General features: G+C 41.6%; 1 protein-coding gene across 1 annotated transcript; it reads right to left on the reverse strand.

Annotated features, from left to right (window-relative positions):
• SLC10A6 (solute carrier family 10 member 6) lies at positions 1–26,365 on the reverse strand. The gene is made up of 7 exons (XM_043448323.1): positions 25,989–26,365; positions 14,094–14,212; positions 12,429–12,517; positions 9,171–9,346; positions 3,340–3,497; positions 1,866–2,073; positions 1–1,612 (listed from the first exon to the last, which is right to left on the reverse strand). The coding sequence occupies exons 1-7, from the start codon at positions 26,363–26,365 to the stop codon at positions 1,603–1,605; spliced, it is 1,137 nt and encodes a 378-aa protein (XP_043304258.1). The 3' UTR covers positions 1–1,602.
• Positions 26,366–26,826: the final 461 nt, after the last annotated feature.

The raw sequence follows: 26,826 nt of genomic DNA on the forward strand, positions 1-26,826 counted from the left end.
TCAGACAATATGCTTTTACACATTTCACAATTTACAAATAATTTAAAAATGGAACCAAACAGAGCCCAATAAAACACAGTAATAGAAAGTTACATGATACAAGTGGTATTTCATATCAGTAGAGAAAAGATGACTGATACAGTATATGATGTTAGGACAATTAATTAGATTTTTAACAGAGCATAGAAAAAATAAATTCAAAATAGAATAAATATGTACATATTTAGTCGATCAAAGTAATAGAAAATATAGGAAATATTTTGATAATGTTAGAGGAGAAGGATGGGTTTTATCTACTGCCAGACAGTATACACGGCAGCTAGTAAATATGTTGACCCCAAAAAGAACTCCCTGAAAAGGGTCCACATACATTCACGAAAAAGGGGTCCTTTTACAATTCATGATCCACACAAAGATATAAATATTCTAACATTTGATAGATATTAAGGTCAAAAAACAATTTTGAAAGACTAATAAAGTTGAACATGTGAAACTTCCATACAGCAAAAGACATTATACAAAACTAAGAGACAAGAGAGGTAAAATATTGACAAAACATAGAGCAAAGAGTCACTGTCCAGCATGTGTTAAAATTTATCAATCAAAAAGGAAAAAATACAATAGAAAAGCGGGCAAAGGACATGAACACGCACTCATGAAAAATACTCTGCTTCACTCAACTTTAACAATGCAATTTTAAATGAGATATTTTCACAAAGCAGAACGATCACTCTTAAGATGAATGTGGCTGTGGGAAGTCAGACACTCTCAGGCTCTGCTGTACAACGTTCCAGAGAGCTCTCTGCCCAGCATTTTAATGTGCAATCAGCCTGGCAATTCAAGTCTAGAGAAGGATCCTACAGAAACACTGGCACGGAGGCACAGGTGTTTGTAACAGCACTGTAAGACCAAGAAGTTGAAAGCTATCTAAATGTCCTTGAGTAAGAAATGGTGAAATGAATTACAGTCCTTCCATACACTGGAATACTTTTATGAAGCCACTGTTCTGAAGAATGAGGTAGGTCAACACAGACTGACATGTAAAGATGCTCTGTAATATATTGTTGGTTTTTGTTGTTCAGTCGCGAAGTCATGTCCAACTCTGCAATCCCATGGGCTGCAGCACCCCAGGCTCCCCTGTCCGTCACCGTCTCCTGGAGTTTGCTCAAACTCGTGTCCATTGAGTCAGTGATTAATCATTTAGTGATTTATGAAACAGTATACATGGAATGCACTTTTTAAATTATATAACTCAAATCTACATATGAGAAGAATAAATGTGCCTGTCTCTAGGGAGTAAAAATATTACCTTCAAGGGTTCATTAGATTCCCTCTAGGGAATGTAATCCCTTGTATTACATCTATAAATCTAAGAAGATTTTCAAGCCCTTAAAGACCAATCTTCATTTGAGAAAAGACCCCATTTTTACAAGAGTTGTATGCTTTCTCCCCACTACCCCAAAGCACTTGCCCAAAGTCAAGAAATCAAGTGGGTCCAGACTGTCCTTGCCCTGCAGTGTGAGGTGCCATCTCCTCTACCCAGAGTCCTAACTCTTGTGAGATTAAAATTCACAGCTTGACGACTTCATGTAACGATGGGGATCACGCTTCACTGTACGGAAGACAAGAACACACATAGCAACTAGTAAACATGTGTAAACCCGCAAAGGAAGAACCAGAAATAGGCAGAACATATTCTCCAAGGGGATCCTATGACAACTCAAAACAATCCACACATAAATATGTTAACATCACACACTCAAACATTCCCATAAGCCCTACCAACAAGATTCACTCATCAGCTCTGTGCTGTCTCTACTGGCCGCTGAGGAAGGCAAGGAGTAGTCAAGCCAACAAGCCCCTACTTGGCACGTGAGATGTCATCAGTTGGCGTGGGAGACCCATGGAGATCCTTGGGTCCTGATGGCCCAGGACTCAGAGTGGCTTCTTCATTCACCTCCAAGAAAGCAATGGCCTCTTTGGGAGAAGTGGATTTCTTCCTATGGCGGGCTTGACAACCTGGCTTCTCGTTTCCATGTTTGTTCTTCAATCTCCTCTTGTACATCTTATATGCTAAATGTTAAAACACACCAGTATTTAAAAATCACTTTGGCAAAGACTATAATTTGGTAACATGGTACACGGGTCAAAACTTTGGGGGTTTGTTTGCTTTGGATCACGTATGTATAAACACATGGGGAAATAAAAAGGAAGAAGAGAAAACTAGAACAAAATAATTCAGTGTATCAGGATGGCTATTTCTGTCTGGAATGAGCCTTCTGTGATTGAGACGCTCATCAGATTGCTGACAACTCGTCCATTCATCCAGTCATTCATTCAGTTAGTCAGCAACTCCTGTGAATTGCCTACTATGGATCAGGTGCTCCCCTGGTGATTCTGTGACTGGGAATGGACCAAGCATATTCCTTCGAAAACAGTCTCACCATGAGAAGGTATTAAAATTTGGATCTAAGACCAGGGTTTTACTCTTCTAGAATATATCTTGTGGGAAAATTAAACCCTGGTGTTCCTTATACTGATTGTTCGATCAGTAATTAGTATATAATCAGTTATATCAGTAATCTTTGAGTCTTAGTCGAATCCGTTCTGTGACAACAATAAAAAAATTCACAATGGCTAAGACTAATCTATCAATCTATATATTTTAAATTTAACTTCTGTGAACCTGCATAATGATAGGGATAGGCAAGTACATATGTGCTGTGCTGTGCGTAGTTGCTCAGTCATGTCCAACTCTTTGTGACCTCTGGACTGTAGCCCGCCAGGCTCCTCTGTCCATGGGATTCTCCAAGCAAGAATATTGGAGTGGGTTGCCATGCCTTCCTCCAGGGGATCTTCTCAACCCAGGGATCAAACCCAGGTTTCCCACATTGCAGGCAGATTCTTTACCGTCTGAGCCATCAGGGAAGCCCAAGGACATATATATGTATATTTTTTAAATATATGTGTATGCATTATATTTCACAGCCATTCATCACAATTCTTAGTCACAGAAGTACTGTGAAATAACATTTGGAATATTTCTTAATAAAACATAACAAATGTCATTTTTGAGATTAAATAATTGCTCATGGACAGTTCTGAGAGTGCATTGTTTTTTGCAAAGCACATTGGTTTATAAGCTCACTTTCACAGTTTTTTTTTTTTTCTGTGAAACTTCCACTTATGGCACAGGATCTTGTTTATACATTTTATGTTCCCTAGAAATGTCATGCTAAAAATGACAAGGGCAGTCCATGTAGATTCATGTTGAAAAAGGAGTTTGTGAACTGGGTGAACAATTTTCAGTCAAGCCTACTCACTGGGGGCTTTACGTACCAGCCACCATGAGAAACCCATCCAGCACCTGGAACAGTCCATAGGCCAATGTGAAGTTAAGAATCTGGACCAGTTGCTCGGCAGTGAAGGATAACTGCAGCATGGTGAAGCACATCTGAACATTCTGAGTTCCAGTTTCTAAGGAAATTGTCCTGCACCTACCAAGACAAAAATGTTATGCACCAGCAATAAGGACTATACAAAAATTTTCTCTTATGTATAGTAATAAGTGCAAGCCATGAGCTGAGAGTACTAAAAATGCTTACTAAAAATGCTTCAATAATTATTTGCTGAGTACCTACTCTGTAGGTGGTCTCTTAAGAAGCACCTCTTGAATAGGGCTCTACCAACCTTCCCCTGGGAATCTGGGTGAAAAGACAAGATACACAGGAACAACACATGACCAAGTATGATCACGGGTCAGCGAGGTGGGGCAGAAATTCAGAAAAGTGGCATAAACGCCACTTTTAGAGAAGGCTTCACAGAGGAAGGGTGGGATTAAAGGATGGAAAGAGTGAAAGAGGCATTTAATGTGGGAAAATGCTTGTTTGGGGACAGGTATGAGTGTGGCCTGGTCAGTAAGCTTTGCTTATGCTCTAAGCCAGCCTGTGGGAAGTGAAGGACTGGAGGAGGTGAGAATGGAAAATTGAGTCAGAGACAAAACAGTGTAAACTAAAGAATCTGCCTGCCAATGCAGGAGACTCAGCTTCCATCCCTGGGAGGGGGAGAGCCCTTGGAGAAGGAAATGGCAACCCACTCCAGTATTCTTGCTGGGAGAATTCTAGCCTTGTCCTGTGGACAGAGGAGCCTGGCGGGCTACAGCCTACGGGGTTGCAAAAAGTTGGACACGACTTAGCAACTAAATAACGAACTAAATGACACTTGAAAATAAACAGGGTTTCCCTAGTGGCTCAGTGATGAAGAATCTGCCTGCCAGTGCAGGAGACCTGGGTTCGATCCCTGGGTCAGGAAGATCCCACATGCTGCAGGACAACCAAGCCTGTGAGTCATGACTACTGAGTCTGGGCTCTAGAGTCACAACTGCTGAATCCCACACGCCCTGGAGTCTGTGCTCCACAACAGGAGAAGCCACTGCACTGAGAAGCCCATGCACCGCAACTGTAGAGTAGCCCTCACGGCAACGAAGACCCAGATAAATTAATAAAATTATTTTTTAAAAAAAGAAACATAAAAATCCTATGTGAAAACAAAATGTCTGCAATGAAGTCTTTGGTGAAAGGGTTTAGTAATAAGGTTTGTCTACTTTTCTTGGTTTTATTTGTTTTCAAAGGAAGAAAGGAAGGGAGGAAGGAAGAGCAGGAGGGAGAAAAAGGAAAACCTAGGCAGGACCTTGGAGGCTGGATTAGGCAGTTTCATCTTTTCCAATTTCCAAAGGGTGTCTCAAGGTTTTCACAGATGGCAGGAGAGAGGATAGAGGCATTTGATAAGGCAGCTCCTCTACATAAACTGGCTTCCCAGGTGGCGCTAGTAAAGAACCTGCCTGCCAATTTAGGAGACTTAGAGACAGGGGTTCGATCCCTGGGTTGGGAAGATCCCCTGGAGAAGGGCATGGCAACCCACTCCAGTATTCTTGTCTGGAGAATCCCATGGACAGAGGAGCCTGGTGGGCTGTGGTCCATAGGGTTGCAAAGAATCGAACATGATGGAAGCAACTTAGCACGCTATGCAACCTGGACTGAGAAGTAAAGGTAACAAGGGTTTGTAAAGTGGGAGTAAACATATTATCACTAGTACAGGGCAAATTCGGTGGCTCTGATTTTATTTCTAATTATCCTGTTCCTTATTTTGCTTTCTGCAGATTACTCTCACTTCTTTCAGAGACCTTGTCCATAACTTGACATGATTAAGCTACACAGCTGTACCTCACACCTGGACCATTCACAAAGCAAATGCAGTATCTCAGTCCTGATATTTATCAAGCCATCAAGTGTGGAAAAAAAAACTGGTGACTACACTCTGCCATAGGAATCCTTCTCTCCCGACTCAATTATATTTCAAATCCTCAACAGTCTGTGTTCCTCAGGACAGTCAGCCCATGGATTCAACCCACCTCAGATCAAAAATATTCTGGAAAAGAAAAATTCTGCAAGGTTTCTAAAGCAAAACTTGAACTTGCCTTGCAGGCAACTATTTATATATCATTTACATTGTATTAGGTACTATAAGTAATCTAGAGACATTTTAAGTATATGGAAGATGTGCATGCATGCTCAGTCACTAAGTTGTGTCCAAGTCTTTTGCAGTCTCATGGACTGTAACCCGCCAGGCTCCTCTGTCCATGGGCTTTCCCAGGCCAAAACACTGGAGGGGGTTGCCATGCCCTCCTCCAGGGGATATTCCCGACCCAGGAATTGAACCCGCATTTCCTGTACTGCAGGCGGATTCCTTATCATTGAGCCACCTGGGAAGACCTATGGAAGATGTGCATACACTAAACACAGATACTATGTGTTTTGTGTTCAAGGAAGTTGAACATCCTTGGAGTCTGCTATCTTCAGGGGATCCTGACCTTGTAAAAAAAAGTGAAAGTGAAGTTGCTCAGTCGTGTCTGACTCTTTGCAACCCCGTGGACTGTAGCCTACCAGGCTCCTCCATCCATGGGATTCTCCAGGCAAGAATACTGGAGTGGGTTGCCATTCCTTCTCCAGGGGATCTTCCTGACCCAGGGATCGAACCCGGGTCTTCCGCACTGGAGGCAGATGCTTTAACCTCTGAGCCACCAGGGAAGACCAAATCTTAACTCTGCCACATTCTGGTTCTATGAACTTGGTCAGGTTACTTTTCCAAAGGGTTTGCTCATCTGTAGAATGGGTAACCAAGAGTATCTACCTCTTAGACTTGCAGTAAGAAGTAAATGAGATACACTTGGCAGAGCCTCACCAAGTATTTGGTACCATCCTGAATGTTTCCCAAGTAGACAAAAATGTAAAGCCGATTAAAAATCTCCCACTTCATGTTTTTAAATACATATATGTGTCTATTCTATTTCTTGGATAAAATTGTACCAAGGATCAAAAGAAGAAACCCTAGAATTTAAATTTAAATGGGGAGATCTACATATCACAGTGGATTTCTTCTCAAACTGACAATGTTTGTGCTGTGTTAACTTCCAAAGAATAGCAAGGAGAGATAAGAAAGCCTTCCTCAGGGATCAATGCAAAGAAATAGAGGAAAACAATAGAATGGGAGAGACTAGAGATCTCTTCAAGAAAATTAGAGATACCAAGGGAACATTTCATGCAAAGATGGGCTCAATAAAGAACAGAAATGGTAGGGACCTAACAGAAGCAGAAGATATTAAGAAGAGGTGGCAAGAATACACAGAAAAACTGTACAAAAAAGATCTTCATGACCCAGATAATCACGACGGTGTGATCACTCACCTAGAGCCAGACATCCTGGAATGTGAAGTCAAGTGGGCCTTACGAAGCATCACTACGAACAAAGCTAGTGGAGGTGATGGAATTCCAGTTGAGCTATTTCAAATCCTGAAAGATGATGCTGTGAAAAGTGCTGCACTCAATATGTCAGCAAATTTGGAGAACTCAGCAGTGGCCACAGGACTGCAAAAGGTCAGTTTTCATTCCAATCCCAAAGAAAGGCAGTGCCAAAGAATACTCAAACTACCTCACAATTGCACTCATCTCACACGCTAGTAAAGTAATGCTCAAAATTCTCCAAGCCAGGCTTTAGCAATACGTGAACCATGACCTTCCAGATGTTCAAGCTGGTTTTAGAAAAGGCAGAGGAACCAGAAATCAAATTGCCAACATCTGCGGGATCATCGAAAAAGCAAGAGAGTTCCAGAAAAACATCTATTTCTGCTTTATTGACTATGCCAAAGCCTTTGACTGTGTGGATCACAATAAACTGTGGAAAATTCTGAAACAGATGGGAATACCAGACCACCTGACCTGCCTCTTGAGAAATATGTATGCAGGTCAGGAAGCAACAGTTAGAACTGGACATGGAACAACAGACTGGTTCCAAATAGGAAAAGGAGTACATCAAGGATGTATATTGTCACCCTGCTTATTTAACTTATATGCAGAGTACATCATAAGAAATGCTGGGCTGGAGCACAGGCTGGAATCAAGATTGCCAGGAGAAATATCAATAACCTCAGATATGCAGATGACACCACCCTTATGGCAGAAAGTGAAAAGGAACTAAAAAGCCTATTGATGAAAGTGAAAGAGGAGAGTGAAAAAGTTGGCTTAAAGCTCAACATTCAGAAAACTAAGATCATGGCATCCAGTTCCATCACTTCATGGCAAATAGATGGGGAAACAGTGGCAGACTTTATTTTTGGGGGCTCCAAAATCACTGTAGATGGTGACTACAGCCATGAAATTAAAAGACGCTTACTCCTTGGAAGGAAAGTTATGACCAACCTCGACAGCATATTGAAAAGCAGAGACATTACTTTGTCAACAAAGGTCCATCTAGTCAAGGCTATGGTTTTTCCAGTAGTCATGTATGGATGTGAGAGTTGGACTATAAAAAAAGCTGAGTACCAAAGAATTGATGCTTTTGAACTGTGGTGTTAAAGAAGACTCTTGGGAGTCCCTTGGACTGCAAGGAGATCCAACCAGTCCATCCTAAAGGAGATCAGTCCTGAATATTCATTAGAAGGACTGATGATGAAGCTGAAACTCCAATACTTTGGCCACCTGATGTGAAGAACTGATTCATTTGAAAAGATCCTGATTCTGGGAAAGATTGAGGGCAGGAGGAGAAGGGGACAACAGAGGTGAGATGGTTGGATGATATCACTGACTCAATGGACATGGGTTTGGGTGAACTCCAGGAATTGGTGATAGACGGGAAGGCCTGGCGTGCTGCGGCTCATGGGGTCGCAAAGAGTCGGACACGACTGAGTGGCTGAACTGAACTGAACTGATGCTGAAATTCCAATACTCTGGCCACCCAATGCGAAGAGCTGATTGATTCAAAAAGACCCTGATGCTGAGAAAGGCTGAGGACAGGAGGAGGAGATGACAGAGGATGAGATGGTTAGATGGCATCACTGATTCAGTGGCACATGAGTTTGAGCAAACTCTGGGAGATAGTGGAGGACAGGGAAAGCCTGACATGGCGCAGTACATTAGGTTGCAAAGAGTCAGACAGGACTGAGTGAATGAACAAAAACAACAGTATTTATGTATTATATACCCCACATTGTAATGATAATATTTAAGATAAATTCCTATTGTATTTCTCGAATTTGTCCTATCTCCTCTTGCCCTTTACAATTAGCACTTTTTAAAAATTTGGCACAAACAATAGATAAATGCTTAATCTTTGAATCCTTGCTCATCCTCTAGAATGGTCTCTCTATTTAGTGAAACCATCTCACCCATCCTCTTAAACTATTAGACTAAGAAGAGAAGTGTGTCCAGATTGCAACAAGTGGATTGAAACCAAGGCCAAATTGATGGGAAGTTGTAATTTGTGAAATTAGGATTGGGATATTGACACCATTAATGAACCATCCCTGGGTTGGGATGATCCCCTGGAGAAGGGAAAGGCTACCCACTCCAGTATTCTGGCCTGGAGAATTACATGGACTGTATAGTCCATGGGGTCGCAAAGAGTCGGACACAGTTGAGCGACTTTCACTTTCACTTTTTCATTTATGTGAAGAATTACTATGATCTTTCCACTCTCTTTATGATGAGTTGTCCTGTTCCACCCACTTTATAAGGCAAAACTCTTTGTGCTTCCAGACACAGACAGGCAGCAAAGTCTGCCAACAGCAATGTGTTTAATTTGTCCTCTTTAAAAGTTTATGGATAATTTAACTGTACCTCTGCCAAGATTGGTGGGTAAGAAGTGCCAGGAGAAAGCCTATGACATGGCCAATCAAAGGAAAGATGAAACTGATCATCAGAAGAATGATGTCTGAATTCCAAGATCCTTTCATCAGCACCATACCAGCCACTGCGATGACCAAAAAGAGGAGTCCGCCAGCAATGGCCCCGATCTAAGACAAATCAATGAAAGAGGTATGCGTGAACATCATGGTCTTTTTGCAAAGTCCATCACTGCTCTAAAAGCCTTGAAACCTAGAAGAGAGGAACAAAGAGAGGACTTAGAGAACCACCGAATCCTATGTCATTTTACAGAGGTCCAATGTGGTCAAGTGACTTAGCTGAGGAGCTAGAATTCGATGAAGCTCAACACAAACCTAAGTCTTCTTATTTTATGATCGGTACCTTTTTCCTTTCAAGTGGAGGATTTTGCCAGAAGAATTGGATGGTGAAATTTTTCATGGGTAGGACAAATTTGTGAAATAAGGGGAAAATCTGTTAATAAGCATCCAGTACCTCTACACACAGGGCTTCCCTGGTGGCACTAGCAGTAAGGAATCTGCCTGCAATGCAGGAGACGTGAAAGATGTTCAATCCCTGGGTTGGGAAGATCCCCTGGAGGAGGAAATGGCAACCCACTCCAGTATTCTTGCCTGAAGAAGTCCATGGACAGATGAGCCTGGCAGGCTACAGTCCATAGGGTCACAAAGAGTTGAATACAACTGAGCTCCTCTGCACACAACTCTTGGACCCCACCCTGGAATCTGTTGTCTGAAATCTGCCCTGCCTGATCATCCACCACTGTTTTCCCACCACCCTCAACTGCCAGAGACTTCTTATAGCATTGATTCCTGCGATTCTCTCCGCCAAATGAAATTTACTGATGCTTCATTAGACCACCTGTGCTAATGTAATATGAGAGGTACTGACAGATATCTCTATCCTCTCCCAAATGAATACTCTCATACTTTTGTTGTTCAACAGAAATAAAAATCCAACAAAATTTTTTTTCCAAGAAAAGAAGCGAGACCCAAAATATTGGCGGAAAATCAGGATCTTGGCAAGTTCCCACTCACATCGTGTACACAGCAAACTGCACCCAGCGACAGCATCAACCTTGATTTTAAATGATTCAGGGTGTGGAGAACCAAAACAAAATAAAAACAACCCAGTGTACCTTAGGTGTGTCCTGGGGTCAAAATCAGGGAAACACTGGGCCTCTGCCTAACCAAAGATGCTGCAACATACAAAGGCTTCTGAACTTTCTACCAAGAGAGGGATCTCAGAGTTTAAACTTTACCAAAAGCAACTTGTTCAGAAAATGAATCGGATCTATGTTGATGTCTGGCAGAAACCAACACAATTCTATAAAGCAATTATCCTTCAATTAAAAAATAAATAAATTTAAAATTAAAGAAAAGAAAATGAATCAGATCTAAAATGAAAAGAGGGCTAGGAACAAAGAATGAAGACATCCCAAAATAACGATTAAAGTATCCTAATTTTAATGAAGATACTCTAAAATATAGTTATGCACATTATTAAATATTTTCTGCCGCAACTCCTATGGAATAGCCAAAGGGTTTTGAATTTGCTCTTTACAAACATATAGAAAATATTTCTCCAATGACACTGATGAACTAGTAGAGGATTTGGAAACACCAAAATCATTATTTTCTTTGTTAGGTACTCTTTTAAGGAAGTAATTCAAAATAGAGTACTTGAAAAGTAAGAGGTTCCTGGGACTTCTCTGGTGGTCCATTGGTTAAGAATCTGCCTTCCAATGCAGGGGACACAGGTTTGACCCCCTGGTCAGGGAACTAAGATCCTACATTCCATGGGGCAACTGCGGAGCCTGTGTGCCACAGCTAGAGAGCAACCAATGTGTCGCAGCTAAGAACCAACATAGCCAGAAATAAATAAAAAGGAAGAGGTTCCTGTGATCATACTCTTTCCTGTTGTTTGTAAACAAAATTATAACCACCCACTGCCACCCTGGAAATGTCCTCCTACTGAAACAACAGTAAAGTCACCATGTGCCATCCGCACGCACACCATTTAATCCTTCCCCCAGTTCCCTGATCTGTCTGCCTCTCAGCCTCTCTTCTCTCATTCTCCACCCCACTGGAGGAAGGGTGGGGGTGGTTCAGTCCCACGCCAAAGTGGAGAAGCAGCATCCATGCAGGTGAATGGAGTGGCATGTTCTGCCAGCTACAGCAAAACCCCCAGAGCTTAAGCTGAACCAAGGTATAATCCTCAAACTAAAAGGAACTGAGATTTTATGTGCCGAAATTCCAATTAGCTCCAAATGTTTCTTTCTTTATAAATACAAAAAATAACTAAAACATTTTTTAAATCTTCATGAAAGCAGCATACATTAAAAGGGGAAAAAGCATATATCTTCTAAAACAATACATACTTGGAATCCTAGGGGATGGACACCATTGTTGAGAATGCCTTCTTTCAAGCCAGATAATTTTTAAAAGCCATTTAACGAGGACATGTGCTTGTTTCTCCAATAAACTAAAGACAGCCCTGAGGAACTACATTTAATGTCCTGGAATAACCCATAATGAAAAAGAATATAAAAATGAATACAGATATGTATATATATATATGTAAAACTGAGTCATTCTGCGGTACACTAGAGATTAACACAACATTGTAAATCAACTATACTTCAATTAAAAAAACAAAAAAAGACAACCCTGGAAAGTCAAGAGGAAGTAAGAGGTCCCAGTTCCCATCATGCCTCAACACGTTCTGGATGATTTCATTTTGACAGTGATTTGTGTGGTCAGAAGTCCTTGCTTGTATGTACAAACTCCATCTTTAGAGGCTCCCCCAGGAATGCTTCTGAAAGACAGCGCTGCTCCCTGCTCTTCCAGGAAACCAGCCACATCCTAAACACTCGGCCCCACTTCATGCAGCCTTGACCAGCTTTCACCAGAGAGTACCATGTGAAGCCTTGTGAGAGAATGGGCACTCTCTGTCCACACGCAGGCCTAAGCTTTTCTGCCCCTGAAACATGAGTTCCACGCTTTGCAGGATGTCATAAGCCTCAACGTAGCGGCCCACGGAAGTGATAAGGCAAGTCTTAGACTGGAGGAAATCGGGCAATTGGATACAAAAATGCAGGGCATGTAAAGAAACTTGCTGGGTGTGGGCTGTATTCTACTGGGCTGTTTGTTCTGGTCACTGCCTACGTCTGCTTGGCAAGTCTCAGTGTCTGAAATGTCCCATGGAACTCCTTACCTTAAGAATAATTTTGGATTGTTTTGGCCACCTATAATTCACATAGATACCAAAGGCCACAGGAATGATCAGGCACACAAGGGTGATTCCTGAAGAGAAGAAACATCTGTCAGACAGTAGGTATCCTTTCTCTACCCTTACCTCCCAGTCCTCAACAATTTATGTCTATTTCATGTAGATAAAAGCTTTAATTAAAGCAACAGTTTATTTCTGCATCCCACCTCCAAAAAATTTTTTAATCTTTGAAAGACAGTCTTTGAAGGGTAAATGGTAGCACTGAATGCCATCACATATTTCTCTCAGAATCCTTCAACAATCACATGGAATTTTAGAGACAATTGAAAACGTAAAGATTAGAAAACAGATGGACCCTTTTGTGTCTTTGAAATTCTTTGGCTGCTATCTATGGGGTCACCACTCTACAACTACAGCTATTATTTCTCTATTTGAAGCCAATGAGTGATTTGCTTTGCAAAGAATCCCTATTGCAAAACAAACACACCATCTGTTTTAGAAACCAAAGCAAGTTCTCATGGTTTCACTTGTAACCAGGTAACCCATAGGCAGGTAGAGAAATACATCAGTACATCGTTTAGTGAACACGAGTAAATGAAGACATTGAAGGCAGGCTCAGTATAGCAGAGGTCTGCTTGCCCAACAGGAGCCATACACTGACATTTTCCAGTGCCACGTTCCAAATCTGCTCACTTGAAATACTAGCCAAAGTCATATAAGTTGCTTATAATATTTGGGGCTTAAATTGTATATTTAAGCCTATTATTATATATTGTCAAAATAGAATATATTAAATCTCTTAGTAATATGAAGAAGTTGCACATAAAATTATGATTTCTAAATTAAGATTTCAGTTAAATTTTACAAATTCAACGGGCTTCAGCTGTTATCAGGATGTGGTTCTGTTCACAGTTTTGAATTATGGGCCATGGGTTGTAAGCCCTCCAAGTAATAACTTGAAACTCCAGATTGACACTTTGGAGTTCAAGAATCTCAGTTTCTATCAATGCTTCAAAGACGCTGATCAAACCAGGATAGACATTATCATCCCACCAAGTTTTTCCTCCAAGCTGAGTAAGTTCACAGAGCTCTCTAAAAAAAGGAGAGTTTAAGGAGATGATGAAGGAGATATGGGTGTAGTTGTGATGTGTGGATATGCTTTAACAGTTAATAAGAATCATTTGTGTTGATCAGTAAAGAAGTCGAGGCTCACGGGTGATGTGACAGATGAAACCAGGGGAACTAAGGTCTCATAAGAGTCACTGAGATGCAGTTAACCTGTGCGTCACAAGGAGTCCAACTACTTTCTAGTGAATTATATAAGGAGAGTTTGTTTTTAATAAGTGAGTTTTCTGACTTTATTTTCAAAACTGAACACTTGTAGGCATTAAGAACTCAGACTTTGCAGTCAGATTCCAGAGTCAGAAATCAAGTTCTGCACTTACCAGGTGCACAACCTTGGTCAAGTGACTTCACCTATTTCTGAAAATACAAGAAATGGAACTGGTAATAGAATCTATACTGTTGGGTTATGTGGAGAATTAAATTAGATATATGTAGAATCCTCTGTATAAAGCAGACACATACTAAACAACAGCTGTTACTATTACCATCACTATTACTATTTCATGTCACAAGCCCAATACAGACCTATGTTCTGATACGGAATGGTGAGATTCTGTTCGAGATTCCAGGGCAAGGTGTAGAGATAAAGGCAGAGTGGCATCATTCCCAGGGCAGCCACTGTGGAACAGGTTGTCATACTGATGCTGAAAGTAAAATTAAAGTCATGCTTACAAGGGAGGTTTTTTAAGTAAAGAATTTAATCCTTTAACCAAAACAACTTCTGGGGCACAACTTCTTACACATGACGTAAGGTAATTTACTTGAAACTCCCTCCTGTCTTATTATTCAACAAATGATGGCTGGATTTGTGGTCTAGAGAAAGATTTCCAGCAGTTCTTGTCATCTATCAATTAATTCATATTTTATGAACATTTTCTTGTCCTAAATGTTCTGATAGTCACTGTAAGGATTCATATTTTTCCTTATACCGTTCTTCTTTATTGATACATAACCCATAGACAATAAGATTTCATTTTAAAGTATCTTTAGTGAGGAATTCCCTGGTGGTCCACTGGCTAAGACTGAGCTCCCAATGCACAGGCCCCATGTTTGATCCCTGGACAAGGAACTAATTCCCATGTGTCACAACTATAGATCCCATGTACCGCAACCAAGACCCAACATAGCCAATAAAAAAAAAAAAAAAAGTATCTTTAGTAAATGTGACTATGCTATTCTATTTCCAGAATATTTTCATCACCTCCAAAAGAAGATCCCCCCATTAGCAGTCCCTCCCCATTCCTTTCTTCTTCCATCCCTGACAACCAGGAATCTACTTTCTAATCTATGGTTTAAGACATCAAAATTTTCCCACTTTTATATCAATTCAGAGAGGGAGCCAAGAAGTCTTATCTGGGTCCTGAAGTCTTATAATGTTTCAAAAAACAGGGACTGAGCCAAAAGATGCCAGGCTATAATCGAGATTGCTTATTCCCTCTGACCAACAGTTTTCTCACTGGCTTACTGTTTCTGTCTATAGGATTTTTTCCCTATCTGGGTGATAAAATCAACAAGAAAATGAATCAGTAAAATTAGAGGTGTGTGTGCTAAGTCACATCTGACTCTGTGACCCCATGGACTGTAGCCTGCCAGGCTCCTCTGACCATGGGATTCTCCAGGCAAGAATACTGAAGTGGGTTGCCATGCCCTTCTCCAGGGGATCTTCCCAAATCAGGGATAGAACCCACGTCTCTTACATCTCCTGCATTGGCAGGCGGGTTCCTTACCACTAGTGCCACTTGGGAAGGTCAAAATTAGGGGAAATAAGATAAATGGAAGGGCCTCCCAGGTGGCACCTATGGTAAAAGAAACTGCCTGCCGATGCAGGAGTCATAAGAGACATGGGTTTGATTCCTGGGTAGGGAAGATCCCCTGCACGAGGGCAAGGCAACCCACTCCAGTATTCTTGCCTGGAGAATCCCATGGACAGAGGAACCTGACGGGATACATTCCATAGGATTGCAAAGAGTTGGACACGACTGAAGCGACTTGGCAGGGATGCAAGGTAACTGGAAATGAGATATCCTTCAGGTCAACAAAATACTTCATCTTTAAAATTGCTAGGAAAATTACACAATCTGTTTACAAACGTACAAACTGTCTATAGACACGAATACTGCTGCTCTACTGATTAACTGAGGCACAGAAAACATCATACAACACAAACCAGGGGTAAAGCAAGAGTTTGTTCACCTTAATGCTAGCCCTCGAGAGTCAGAGAATGTTTGAATATTCACTATTTAGGTTCTCAGAGCAACCTGCCTTGCACGTAGTATATATGCCTAACCTGTGTCTGTGGTGCAGATGGCTGAGAGACTGAGGCTTACCACCTCCCACCCCACCAAGGAGAGGGGGAGGAGACCCTTTGCATGGCTAAGGTCAGCTGCAGAGAGAGCAAGGGTCCTCAGCGCTAGATCAGTCAGCAAGTCAACCACGATTCTTCCCCACACTATGAATCACCAGTGTTTCCATTTAATTAAGTTCCCTGCCTATAAAATAATCTGCTGTGATGACTTTGACATTTTCTATCAAAAGAACGGTTGTGACAGCCGGATGGTAAAGAAGGCATAGTGCTGAAGAATTGATGCTTTCAAACTGTGGTGCTGGAGAAGACTCTTGAGAGTTCCTTGGACAGCAAGGAGATCAAACCAGTCAATCTTAAAGGAAATGAACCCTGAATACTCATCGGAAGGATGCTGAAGCTCCAATACTTTGGTCACCTGCTGCAAACTCCATTGGAAAAGACCTTGATGCTGAGAAAGACTGAAGGCAGAAGGAGAAGAGGGAATCAGAGGATGAGATGGCTGGATGGCATCACTGATGCAATGGACATGAACTTGAACAAACTCCAGAAGATGGTAAGGGACAGGCAGGCCTGGCGTGCTGCAGTCCATGGGGTCGCAAAGAGTTGGACATGACTGGGTGACTGAACAACAACAATCAGAAGAATGCTTATACTCCCAGAAAAGCAGCAATCATTATACTTCAGTGATATTAAAAATACTCCTCTGGGAACTTCCCTGATGGTCCAGTGGTTATGACTCCATGCTTCTAATGCAGGGCGCCTGGTTCAAACTCTGGTCAGGGAACTAAGATCCCACATGCCATGTGGCATGGCGCAAATAATACTCCTTCTATACTCTCAAATCATTGCCTGTAAAATGCAAAATGGCACAAAATCTGGAAGGAGTTTGGCAACATCTAGCAAAACTTTGGCCACCTGTCTTTGGCCACCTGCAAAGAGCTGACTCATTGGGAAAGACCCTGATGCTGGGAAAGATTGAGGGCAAGAGGAGAAGGGGACAGAGGATGAGATGGTTGGATGGCATCATCGACTCAATGGACATGAGTTTGAGCAAACTCCGGGAGATAGTGAAGGACAGAGAAGCCTGGCGTGCTGTAGTTCATAGGGTTGCAAAGAGTTGGATACAACTTAGCGACTGAATAACAGCAGCAAGCAAAATTACACATGTGTTTACCCTTTGATTCAACAATCCCCCATCTGGGAATCTAACCCAAAGATGCACCGTCAAATATTTAGCTGACTGATGACCCTTTCAGAAAACTAGACTTAGGTAATTCACAAGTATTTGTATATATCATCCTTCTCCTGTCTGTTTTCATTTAAACATTCCTATTTCATGGTTGCTTGTTCACCGAATAGAGGTTTATTCTTTTTTCTTTTTAGAGCAATCACACAACACAACTTACTCTGTAGCTTGCTTGCTTTTGCGTTCTTTTCCACTTAATACAACAGTCATTTTCAGGACAACAGATATAAGAAACTCATTTTTTTTTTCAAAAGAACTGCAACATAAACATGCCAAAATTTCCTCAATTACTCCGTTAATAATGAAAAATTGCTTTGAGTTTTCTTCTGTTATAAACAATGTTATAATAAGCACTCTTACACATATTTCAATTGAATAATTCTTTTCCGTCTGTAGAATAGATTCTCCAAAGTTGAATCACTATGTCAAAAGCCTTTTTTTCATTTTAATAGATACTACCAGATTACTTTCAAAAATTTTTATTATATTTCACAATCTTCCCTACACTGGAGGTGATCGATCCCTTTTACCTCACTCTTCTTTTGTTATACATCTGATTCTCTATGAGGTTGTGCTTTCCAATGTTTATTAGCCTCTTAGAAACCCCCTCACAACAGCCTTGCTTGTCTGATTTTTCTTTTCTCCACTTGCAGGAGCTATTTTAAAAGTAGGGTTGTTGTTGTTCAGTCGCTAAGCCATGTTCGACTCTTTGCGACCCCGTGGACTGCAGTACATCAGGCTTCCTGGTCCTGCACCATTTCCCTGAGTTTGCCCAGATTCATATCCATTGAGTCAGTGATGCCATCCAACCATCTCATCCTCTGCTGCCCTCTTCTCCTCCTGCCCTCAATCTTTCCCAGCATAACTGTCTTTTCCAATGAGTCGGCTCTTTGCATTAGGTGGCCAAAGTACTGGAGCTTCAGCTTCAGCATCAGTCTTTCCAATGAATATTCAGGGTTGATTTCATATCATCAAATGTTATACAAACATTTTTCCAAGCTTATATTTTAACTATGCTTATGACTTTTGCCACAATAAATAACGAACACAGAGGTAGTCAAATCTGTCCATTTTTTCCCCCCGGCTTCAGTGTTCCCTGTTTTATTAGAGATCTCCCCTTTTCTTGAGGTTTTTCAAATATTGCCCCCACTTTTTACTTTTTCATAGGTTTATATTCTACATTTATATTTTCAGCTTATCTAACATTTATACTTTATAATGTATAAGGTATGAAACTGATCAATTGTCTTCTTTTATTTATTTGGCTGTGCTGGGCCTTAGTTGCAGCACTCAGGATCTTTGCGCTAGGGCCCGTTCGCCACAAGAAGCCACCGCAGTGAGAAGCCTATGCGCTGCAATTAGAGAGTAGCCCCACTTGCCGCAACTAGAAAAAAACCTTCGCAGCAATGAAGACCCAGCACAGCCTAAATAAATTAATAAAATTAAAACAACAACAACAACGAATGTTTGAGTTGGGCAAAGTCTTCTTCCTAACTAAAGAGCAAATTAAGGAAGAAAAGCAATTTGCCACAGCTTTCAAATCTTTGTATCCATGAAGTGTGTGTCTGGGGCACTCCCTAATTCCTAGTCTATGATAGTGCTACATTTCTGGCTCTTCATACCACCACATGCTGAAAGGAAGTCGAAACTATATCACTTTGATCTTGAACTTCTGCAGAACTAGCACAGCATTTTCCTCCTGCATGGCTTTGGATCAAACCCCAGAAAGGTGGGTTTCCCAGGTGGTACAGTGGGTAAAGAATCTGTCTGTAAGGCAGGAGACACAGGTTCTATCCCTGGGTTGGGAAGATCCCCTGGAGAAGAGAATGTCAACCCACTCCAGTACTTTTGCCTGGAGAATCCCATGGACCAAGGAGCCTGGTGGGCTACAGTCCATGGGGTCGCAAACAGTCAGACACAGCTGAAGAAACTAAGCATGATGCACGCACCAGAAAGGTAGGATTCATGACACTGGGAAGCAAACTGCGAGATTCTATCAGACTCATCCTATACCCTTGATTACACAGGTGACGATTTCCACCCTTTACACAACTCACGCCCATCACATGCACAGTAATGGTCAAGGATGGATAGCGATCCATGACCCTGCTGCTCTGCCAACAATTACAAACGCCAACAAAGCTTGGAAAAGCACACAGTGAATGTCCATGAGTGTGATGGATAGTCACACCTTTTGTTTTACTGCCATGAAATTCCAATGCAGCATAAACAGAGGATGTGGCCAACTGGGTCTCTTGGCTATTCACCGAGGAATATTGTTGGCAAAATCTGACTTCAGTATAACAAGACTCCGCTTGCACTAAGCAGAATGGCCTCACCGTCCACAAACTATTATAGAGAATAATGAGACAGATTCAACATGTCTGGACAAACAGGTAAACCCTGAACCTCCTTTAAAACATGGAAATTACATATATGTGCACTATACTAAAGTGTAGTGTCCATGGGTATACTATTTTACAATGGGTTTAAATTATTCAGTGGTTTTTAGCTTGAAACCAATAAACTCTGGAATGCTGACACTCAAAACTGTGAAAGAATACATTTGCTTTCCCACTGAAGAAAAGAAAAAACCACTTATAAAATTATCTAGCTAGCCAGAAAGACTATACTAGAATATACTATATTCCAGGACTAACCTGGAATATACTATAAGATCAGATCAATAGACTTGGCCCTAGATAGGTTCCAGGCCAGGTTCTTCATCCCCAAATATACACATTACTCCTGTCTGCTGCTTCTCAAGAACAGTAATCAGCATTTACCTAGCACCACGTGCTAAGTAGCAGACTTCATTACATACATTGTCCTCTTTTCATCTATAAAACAACTCTGTGTGTGGGTATTATCTTCATTAGGAAAAAAATACTAATGTATGTAGCATTACAGACAGAAACTTAACATGAGGTCACATGGATTCAGTCTCAGTTCTGTCTCTCTTCTCTTCAGTTCTCCACCAGGCCCTGTTAAGCAGACCTGAAGAATCTGAAGTCCTATTTTCAAGGTCTCTGCTGAAGGATCAAGAGCTTCTTTAAAGTCAAAATTGGCCACTAACTCTCTCAGGCTCTACCACCATGAGTGCCCAGAATTCTTTCTTTGCTGCTGAGGACAAAAACATGTCCTCAGGGAAGAACAGACTTCGTACATCAAAAGTTATCAAACTAGAGTTCCCAGGTGGCCTAGTGGTTATGATCTCAGGCTATTGATACCAGGGGCCAGATTCAGTCCCTGGTTGGGGAACAGATCCTGCAATATCCTGAATGTACTTAATGCCACTGCCTGTACACTGAAAAATGTTAAAATGGTAACCACTATGTTATCTATATTTACCACAATGGAAAAAAGGACCTTATATGACACAAATGAACTTACCTATGAAACAGAAGCCGACTCACAGACATAGAGAACAGACCTGTAGTTGCCAAGGGGGAGGTAGACAGGGAAGGAATGGATTGGAAGTTTGGGATTAGCAGATGCAAACTATTATATATAGAAGGGATCAACAGGTCCTACTGTATAGAACAGGGAACTATATTCAATATCCTGTAATAAACTTCAATGAAAAGAAAAGAAAAAAGGACCTCAGAGAGTCTAACCCATTGCTTTTACAAATGAGGAAACAGTCCAGAAAGGCAAATTTCTCAAAGGCACACAGCTCCTTGAGCAAGAACTAAAACACAGACCTCTGACACAGTGCTCTTTTGCCTAACCTATATAATAATAATAATAACTTTATGTATATATACATATACATGTGTGTGTGTGTATATTACCTCATTCAATCCTTGCAACAACCAGTGAGGTAGCTCATGTTTTTCCCTATTTTAGAAGTGGGTTTCCCTGGTGGCTCAGACAGTAAAGCGTCTGTCCACAATGCGGGAGACCCAGGCTCGATCCCTGGGTCCGGAAGATCCCCTGGAGAAGAAAATGGCAACCCATTCCAGTATTCTTGCCTGAAGAATTCTATGGACAGATGAGCCTGGCAGGCTACAGTCCATGGGGTCACGAAGAGTCGGACATGACTGAGAAACTTCACTTCACTTCACTTCCCTGATGAAATTAAAGCATACAGAATTTACATGACCTGCCAAGATGACCCAGTTAGTAAGTGACTAGGACTTGAAGCTCTCAACGTAGGGAGCCCAGATTCAATCCCGGGTTGGAGAACTGGAAGGAAAGTTAAGGCCAACCTAGACAGCATATTAAAAGCAGAGATGTTACTTTGCCAACAAAGGTCCATCTAGTCAAGGTTATGGTTTTTCCAGTGGTCATGTATGGATGTGAGAGTTGGACTATAAAGAAAGCTGAGCGCCAAAGAATTGATGCTTTTGAACTGTGGTGTTAAAGAAGACTCTTGAGAGTCGCTTGGACTGCAAGGAGATCCAACCAGTCCATCCTAAGGGAGATCAGTCCTGGGTGTTCATTGGAAGGACTGATGTTGAAGCTGACAACTCCAATACTTCGGCCACCTGATGCGAAGAGTTGACTCATTTGAAAAGACCCTGATGCTGGGAAAGATTGAGGGCAGGAGGAGAAGGGGACGACAGAGGATGAGATGGTTGGATGGCATCACCGACTCAACGGATATGGGTTTGGGTGGGCTCCGGGAGTTGGTGATGGACAGGGAGGCTTGGCGTGCTGCGGTTCAAGGGTCACAAAGAGTCGGACATGACTGAGCGACTGAATTGAACTGAACTGGAGAACTGGATCCCACATGCTTCAACTAAAGATCCCACATGCTACAAAAGGACCAGGCACAGCTAAACAAATTTTTTAAAAATTTATTAAGTGTGGGATATGTTTAAATAACAGTTAGTAGTCCATTCTTACTACAGGCCATCTGTGCTTAAGGGGTTAATGGGAAATAAACCTACAGAAGTCCATTAGACTTGAATTAGGTTCTATTCAATTTAGCAAGTGTTGAAAAGACTTTGAAAGTGAAAGTGAAGTTGTTCAGTTGTGTCCGACTCTTTGCGACCCTGTGGACTGTAGCCCACCAGGCTCCTCTGTCCATGGGATTCTCCAGGCAAGAGTACTGGAGTGGGTTACCATTTCCTTCTCCAGGGGATCTTCCCAACCCAGGGATCGAACCCGGGTCTCCCACATTGGAGGCAGACGCTGTAACCTCTGAGCCACCAGGGAAGCCCAATGAATATAATTCCTTTTCTCCTCACAATACCACAAAGGAACTACTATGATTTCTAGTTACAAAAGAGGTCCCAAATCAGGATATAAAGACACGCAGTCAAATCTCAGAGCCTACCTTAACCACTTACTACAAAACCATGATGGAGAGATGGAAGGCAGAGAGTACATTGTGAAGATGCTGCAACTGACCAAGAAAGGAACTGTGGGGCCTGAACAGAGGTGATGACAGTGGAGAGATAGGAAGCCAAGCTCTGCGTGACGCCAAGAGGCTGGGCTACGGTACGAGCCACAGGACTGAACGGAGGAAGAGAAGCACGGACGGAGTCACAGGGGACTGCTAAGATGATGAGCCCAAGTGACTGGGAAGAGGACTAGGGTCAGCAATGGACACTCAGAATACAGAAACTAGTTCAGACATGTCGATTCTAAACACCTTGTTTGAAGTGACCACATGGAGAACCACAAGTAGACTGAATGAAGCAGAGAGTTAAGGCATGTGAAACACAGCTGGGGTCATCTCCAGAGCACTAAATCTAAATTTCATTTATAAAATGAAGTGAAAGTGAAACTGTTACTCGCTCAGTCGTGTCTGACTCTTTGCAACCTCACGGACTGCAGCCCACCAGGCTCCTCTGTCCATGGAATTCTCCAGACAAGAAGACTGGAGTGAGTAGCCATGCTCTTCTCCAAGGGATCTTCCCAACCGAGGGATCAAACCTGGGTCTCCTTCATTGCAGGTGGAGTCTTTACCATCTGAGCTACCAGATGCTGGACTAAATGCTCTTGGATTTCATCCAGTATGAAAAACATAATTCCTATCAATGATTGTCTACTGAGTTTTACTTAAAAGTTATTTTTGTTGGTAATCAAGTAAGAAAAGCAATGAACTTGGATACTGTTTCAGTCAATAATACTGTTTCCAATTTACAATTTTTACAGAAAATTAAGATTTATTACTCTTGTATCTATAAGCTTTTGAAAATCTAGTATTTAGTCCCCATTTAAGAATTTTTTTTAAAAATTTTATTTCTTGGAATTTAAATTTTTTTACTTGATTTTTTTTTTTTTTGTAAGGTTTGAAATCAAAATTTTATAAGAAAAAGGGGAAAGTAGCTAATATTTATTGTGTACCTACCATGTGCCTGGCACCCTACATATATATTTCCTCCTTAAAATACAGTCTCATGGGGAATAGATAATTTTAACCCCATTTTACAAATGAGGCTTATAGGTTAAATAATTTGACCAAAGTTAAAAGCTAATTAAGCAAAGTAAAATGAGCTTTACCTTTTACAGACTTCCTATTATTGGCACTTTTATTATAATGTCGGCTGTAAGAGATGAAGGTAAATGTTCTCTTTCCCAGAGGTATTTAAGAACACTGTTTAAAGACGTATGCTCCTACCTAAATGTCCATCAACAGAGGAATGGATAAAGAAGATGTGGTACATATATACTATGGAATACTACTCGGCCACAAAAAGGAACAAAATTGTGCCATTTGTAGAGAGATGGATGGACCTAGAGACAGTCACACAGGGTGAAATAAGTTGGAAAGAGAAAAAACAAATCCTGTGTTTCAACACATATATGTGGAATGTAGCAAAATAGTCCAGATGAACTTATTTGCAAAGCAGACGCAGAGACACAGATGTAGCGAACAAAGGTACAGATACCAAGCTGGAAAGAAGGGGGTTTAGGACTGATGGGAGATTGGGATTGATACTCACTACTTACTATGTATAAAACAGATAACTGATGAGAACGAACTGTAGAGCAACAGGAACGCTACTCACGGCTCTAAGTGACCTAAATGGGAAGGAAATTCAGAAAAGTGGCGACTGAGGTAAACACAGAGCTGATTCACTTTGCTGTAGAGCAGAAGCGAACACAGCATTGCAGAGGAACTATACTTCAATAAAAAAGATTTTTTTAAAGATGTATGCTCATACTCAGAAGATCTAGTTGTGCTAATAAATAGCATGGAAGAAGGTGCCCACATTGCAGACTGATGAGAAACAGCTGTGACTTTAAATCTGAATTTTGCCATATTCAATTTGTAGCATTTGGCAATCGACTTAACCAACCTGAGACACAATTTTCTCAGCTATAAAATTCAGAATTGTAAACGGTCATTTACAAGGTTATTTTGAGGGCCAAGAAAGAAGAGAAAGAGCATCCATGAAAGCATCAATCCCATGCCTGTCCAGGGTACTTAATAAATATGTGTCCTTTTTCTTTCCAAAAACTTGCAGTCCCTGAAATTTATCACTGTTATATAGGCTTTGTGTAAAGAATATTTATCATTTCTCAATTATTATGTTAATGGTCAGCTTTATTGAATTTGAATTAGCAGTGCACATTGAGGGGGGAGGGTTTAAATGAGCGAAGCAAGTGACTCATTTTAAATCTTTGATAAGTGGGTAACTAAAAACATAACCATATGAAAATTAATTATTGGTCTGCTTGGCATGAACCCATTAAAATTTATAGGTGAAATAAGTTCCATATGCTAAACACTGAGCACATGCAGGAAACCAGAAACCCATACCTGCAGCTGACTCACTAATGTCAACTCCCAGCAAAGCCAGCACCTCTGGTTCATTCATTCATTGTACAATAAATTTCAGCTAAATGGCATACATATCAAACAAAGATTTAAATTTATAAGTAGGTCTTTCCTGGGGCAAAAGGTGAAATAGCTTGTTCATAAGTAAGCAAAGATTCTAGAAAGACCACTGCTTTGTAGCCCTTTTTTTATCATTGTGACTCCATCCTTTCCTCCAATGCCCTTTTTCCCCCCTCATCGAAACAAGGACTCCAAAATATATGTGATTAATTCATTTTCATTAAAATGTAAATGAATGATAAAGCTTAATGTCTCCCAGGGGTATTCAACTACACTGTAACTGGGAACAAGATCATTGACCTAAATGAAAGGAATGAGATTCTAGTAGTGAATGCTAAGCATCTGCAAAAGCCACAAAAAAGTTTTTGTCATAAGAGTCTTTGTGTTATTCCGCAAGTCAACTCAATAGGTCTCTTAAAACAGGATACCCCTGAAGCACCCTTATCCAGTCCCCCAGAATACTGATCTCATAAAGTAGGTGCTCATTAGGGTCACAAGGCCCTCATTCTGCTTGTGTGGACACCACCATCACCACCACTACAATAGCACCCAACTAGCCTTAGCTTCCTGGGACTCTGATCCTATTGTGAAATTAGGACTGCTGTTAAAGCCATCAGCGTGGGTGAGAATGAGTTCACGCCCAGGAAGGGCCACTGGGTGAGGAGGAGACGTGACTTCACCACTGTGTATGAACCCAACCCCTTTACTCAGAAAAGAGTAACAGTTGCCAGTAAAACAGAGGACAGTCACAGCAAAGTTCATTTTAAGTTCAAAAAGGAAACTCCTGGGGACTTCCCTGGTGATTTAGGGGCTTAGACTCCCCACTTCCACTGCAGGTGGTGTGGGTTCGATCTCAAGTCTGGGAACTAAGATCCCACACACGCTGTGTGGTGCGCCAAAAAACAAGGGGGAAAAAAAAATGAAAGTCCTTCTGGGACTGAACAAGTCTCTGTAAAATGTTTCCCACTAGAAATTCGATCTAGATTGGCAGAGTTTTTAACACAAACGTGTAAGCCTCCCACACCCACCCCAGGCAGGGGAAGACAGCTGAGATTCCCTCATGTAACTTACCTGAGATCCATATCTCCATCCACCCAGAAGGTGAAAATGTTTGAGACGGTTCCCCCTGGGCAACACCCCATGATGAGGACAGCCATAGCTTGGAGGGGCTTCAGAGAGAAGCTGATGATCAGGAGGTAGGCGATAAGGGGCATGAGCCCAAACTGGCAGAGCAGTCCCACAGCGATGCCCCAGGGTCTCCTGATGTGTCCCCAGAGCTTCTGGACCTCCACAGAGCATCCCAAGGAGAACATCAGTAGGCCGATCATCAGGGCGGACACCACTGTGAACACGAGTTCCAGGTTCCCGTACGCCTTCAGCCCCTCTGGCAGCTCCTCCGCCGAACTGTTGGCCGGGCAGGCCGAGCCGCTGGAACAATTTGCTCTCATCTCCTTATCTCCTTAAGGCAGCATCACAAATGAACGTCCTGCTGTGATGGCTGGGCAGGTCTATCCTGCTGTATTTTGTAATAATGCCACCAAGTCACACGAGGAGGATCATTCCAGGAGCCAAGGGCCAGCCAGGTGATTCACCCTAATTTGGTCAATTTATTCACAAGTGGTATTATAAAAGTAATTATCATGGCCAAGAAACATAATAAACTGTGGTAAGGAAGGCTCTCTACATCTACTGATACTCACCAGTGAACATTTAAGTGAAACGAGACAGGCAGACTTACTGTCAAGTGGAGCAACTGGTGCGCCGTCAGCAGTCACGCTGGATTGCAGGAAAGGAGGCTGGTTGGCAAGACATAATTTCTCCAGATTCAAGAGGGATTTCCAAGAGCCAGGATGCAATGTTTTGCAGACAGAAAGGCTAACTCTGGGGGGAAAGAAAAAAACAAAGGCAG

This window comes from Cervus canadensis, chromosome 26 (assembly GCF_019320065.1).
Source record: "Cervus canadensis isolate Bull #8, Minnesota chromosome 26, ASM1932006v1, whole genome shotgun sequence".
Taxonomy (NCBI): domain Eukaryota; kingdom Metazoa; phylum Chordata; class Mammalia; order Artiodactyla; family Cervidae; genus Cervus; species Cervus canadensis.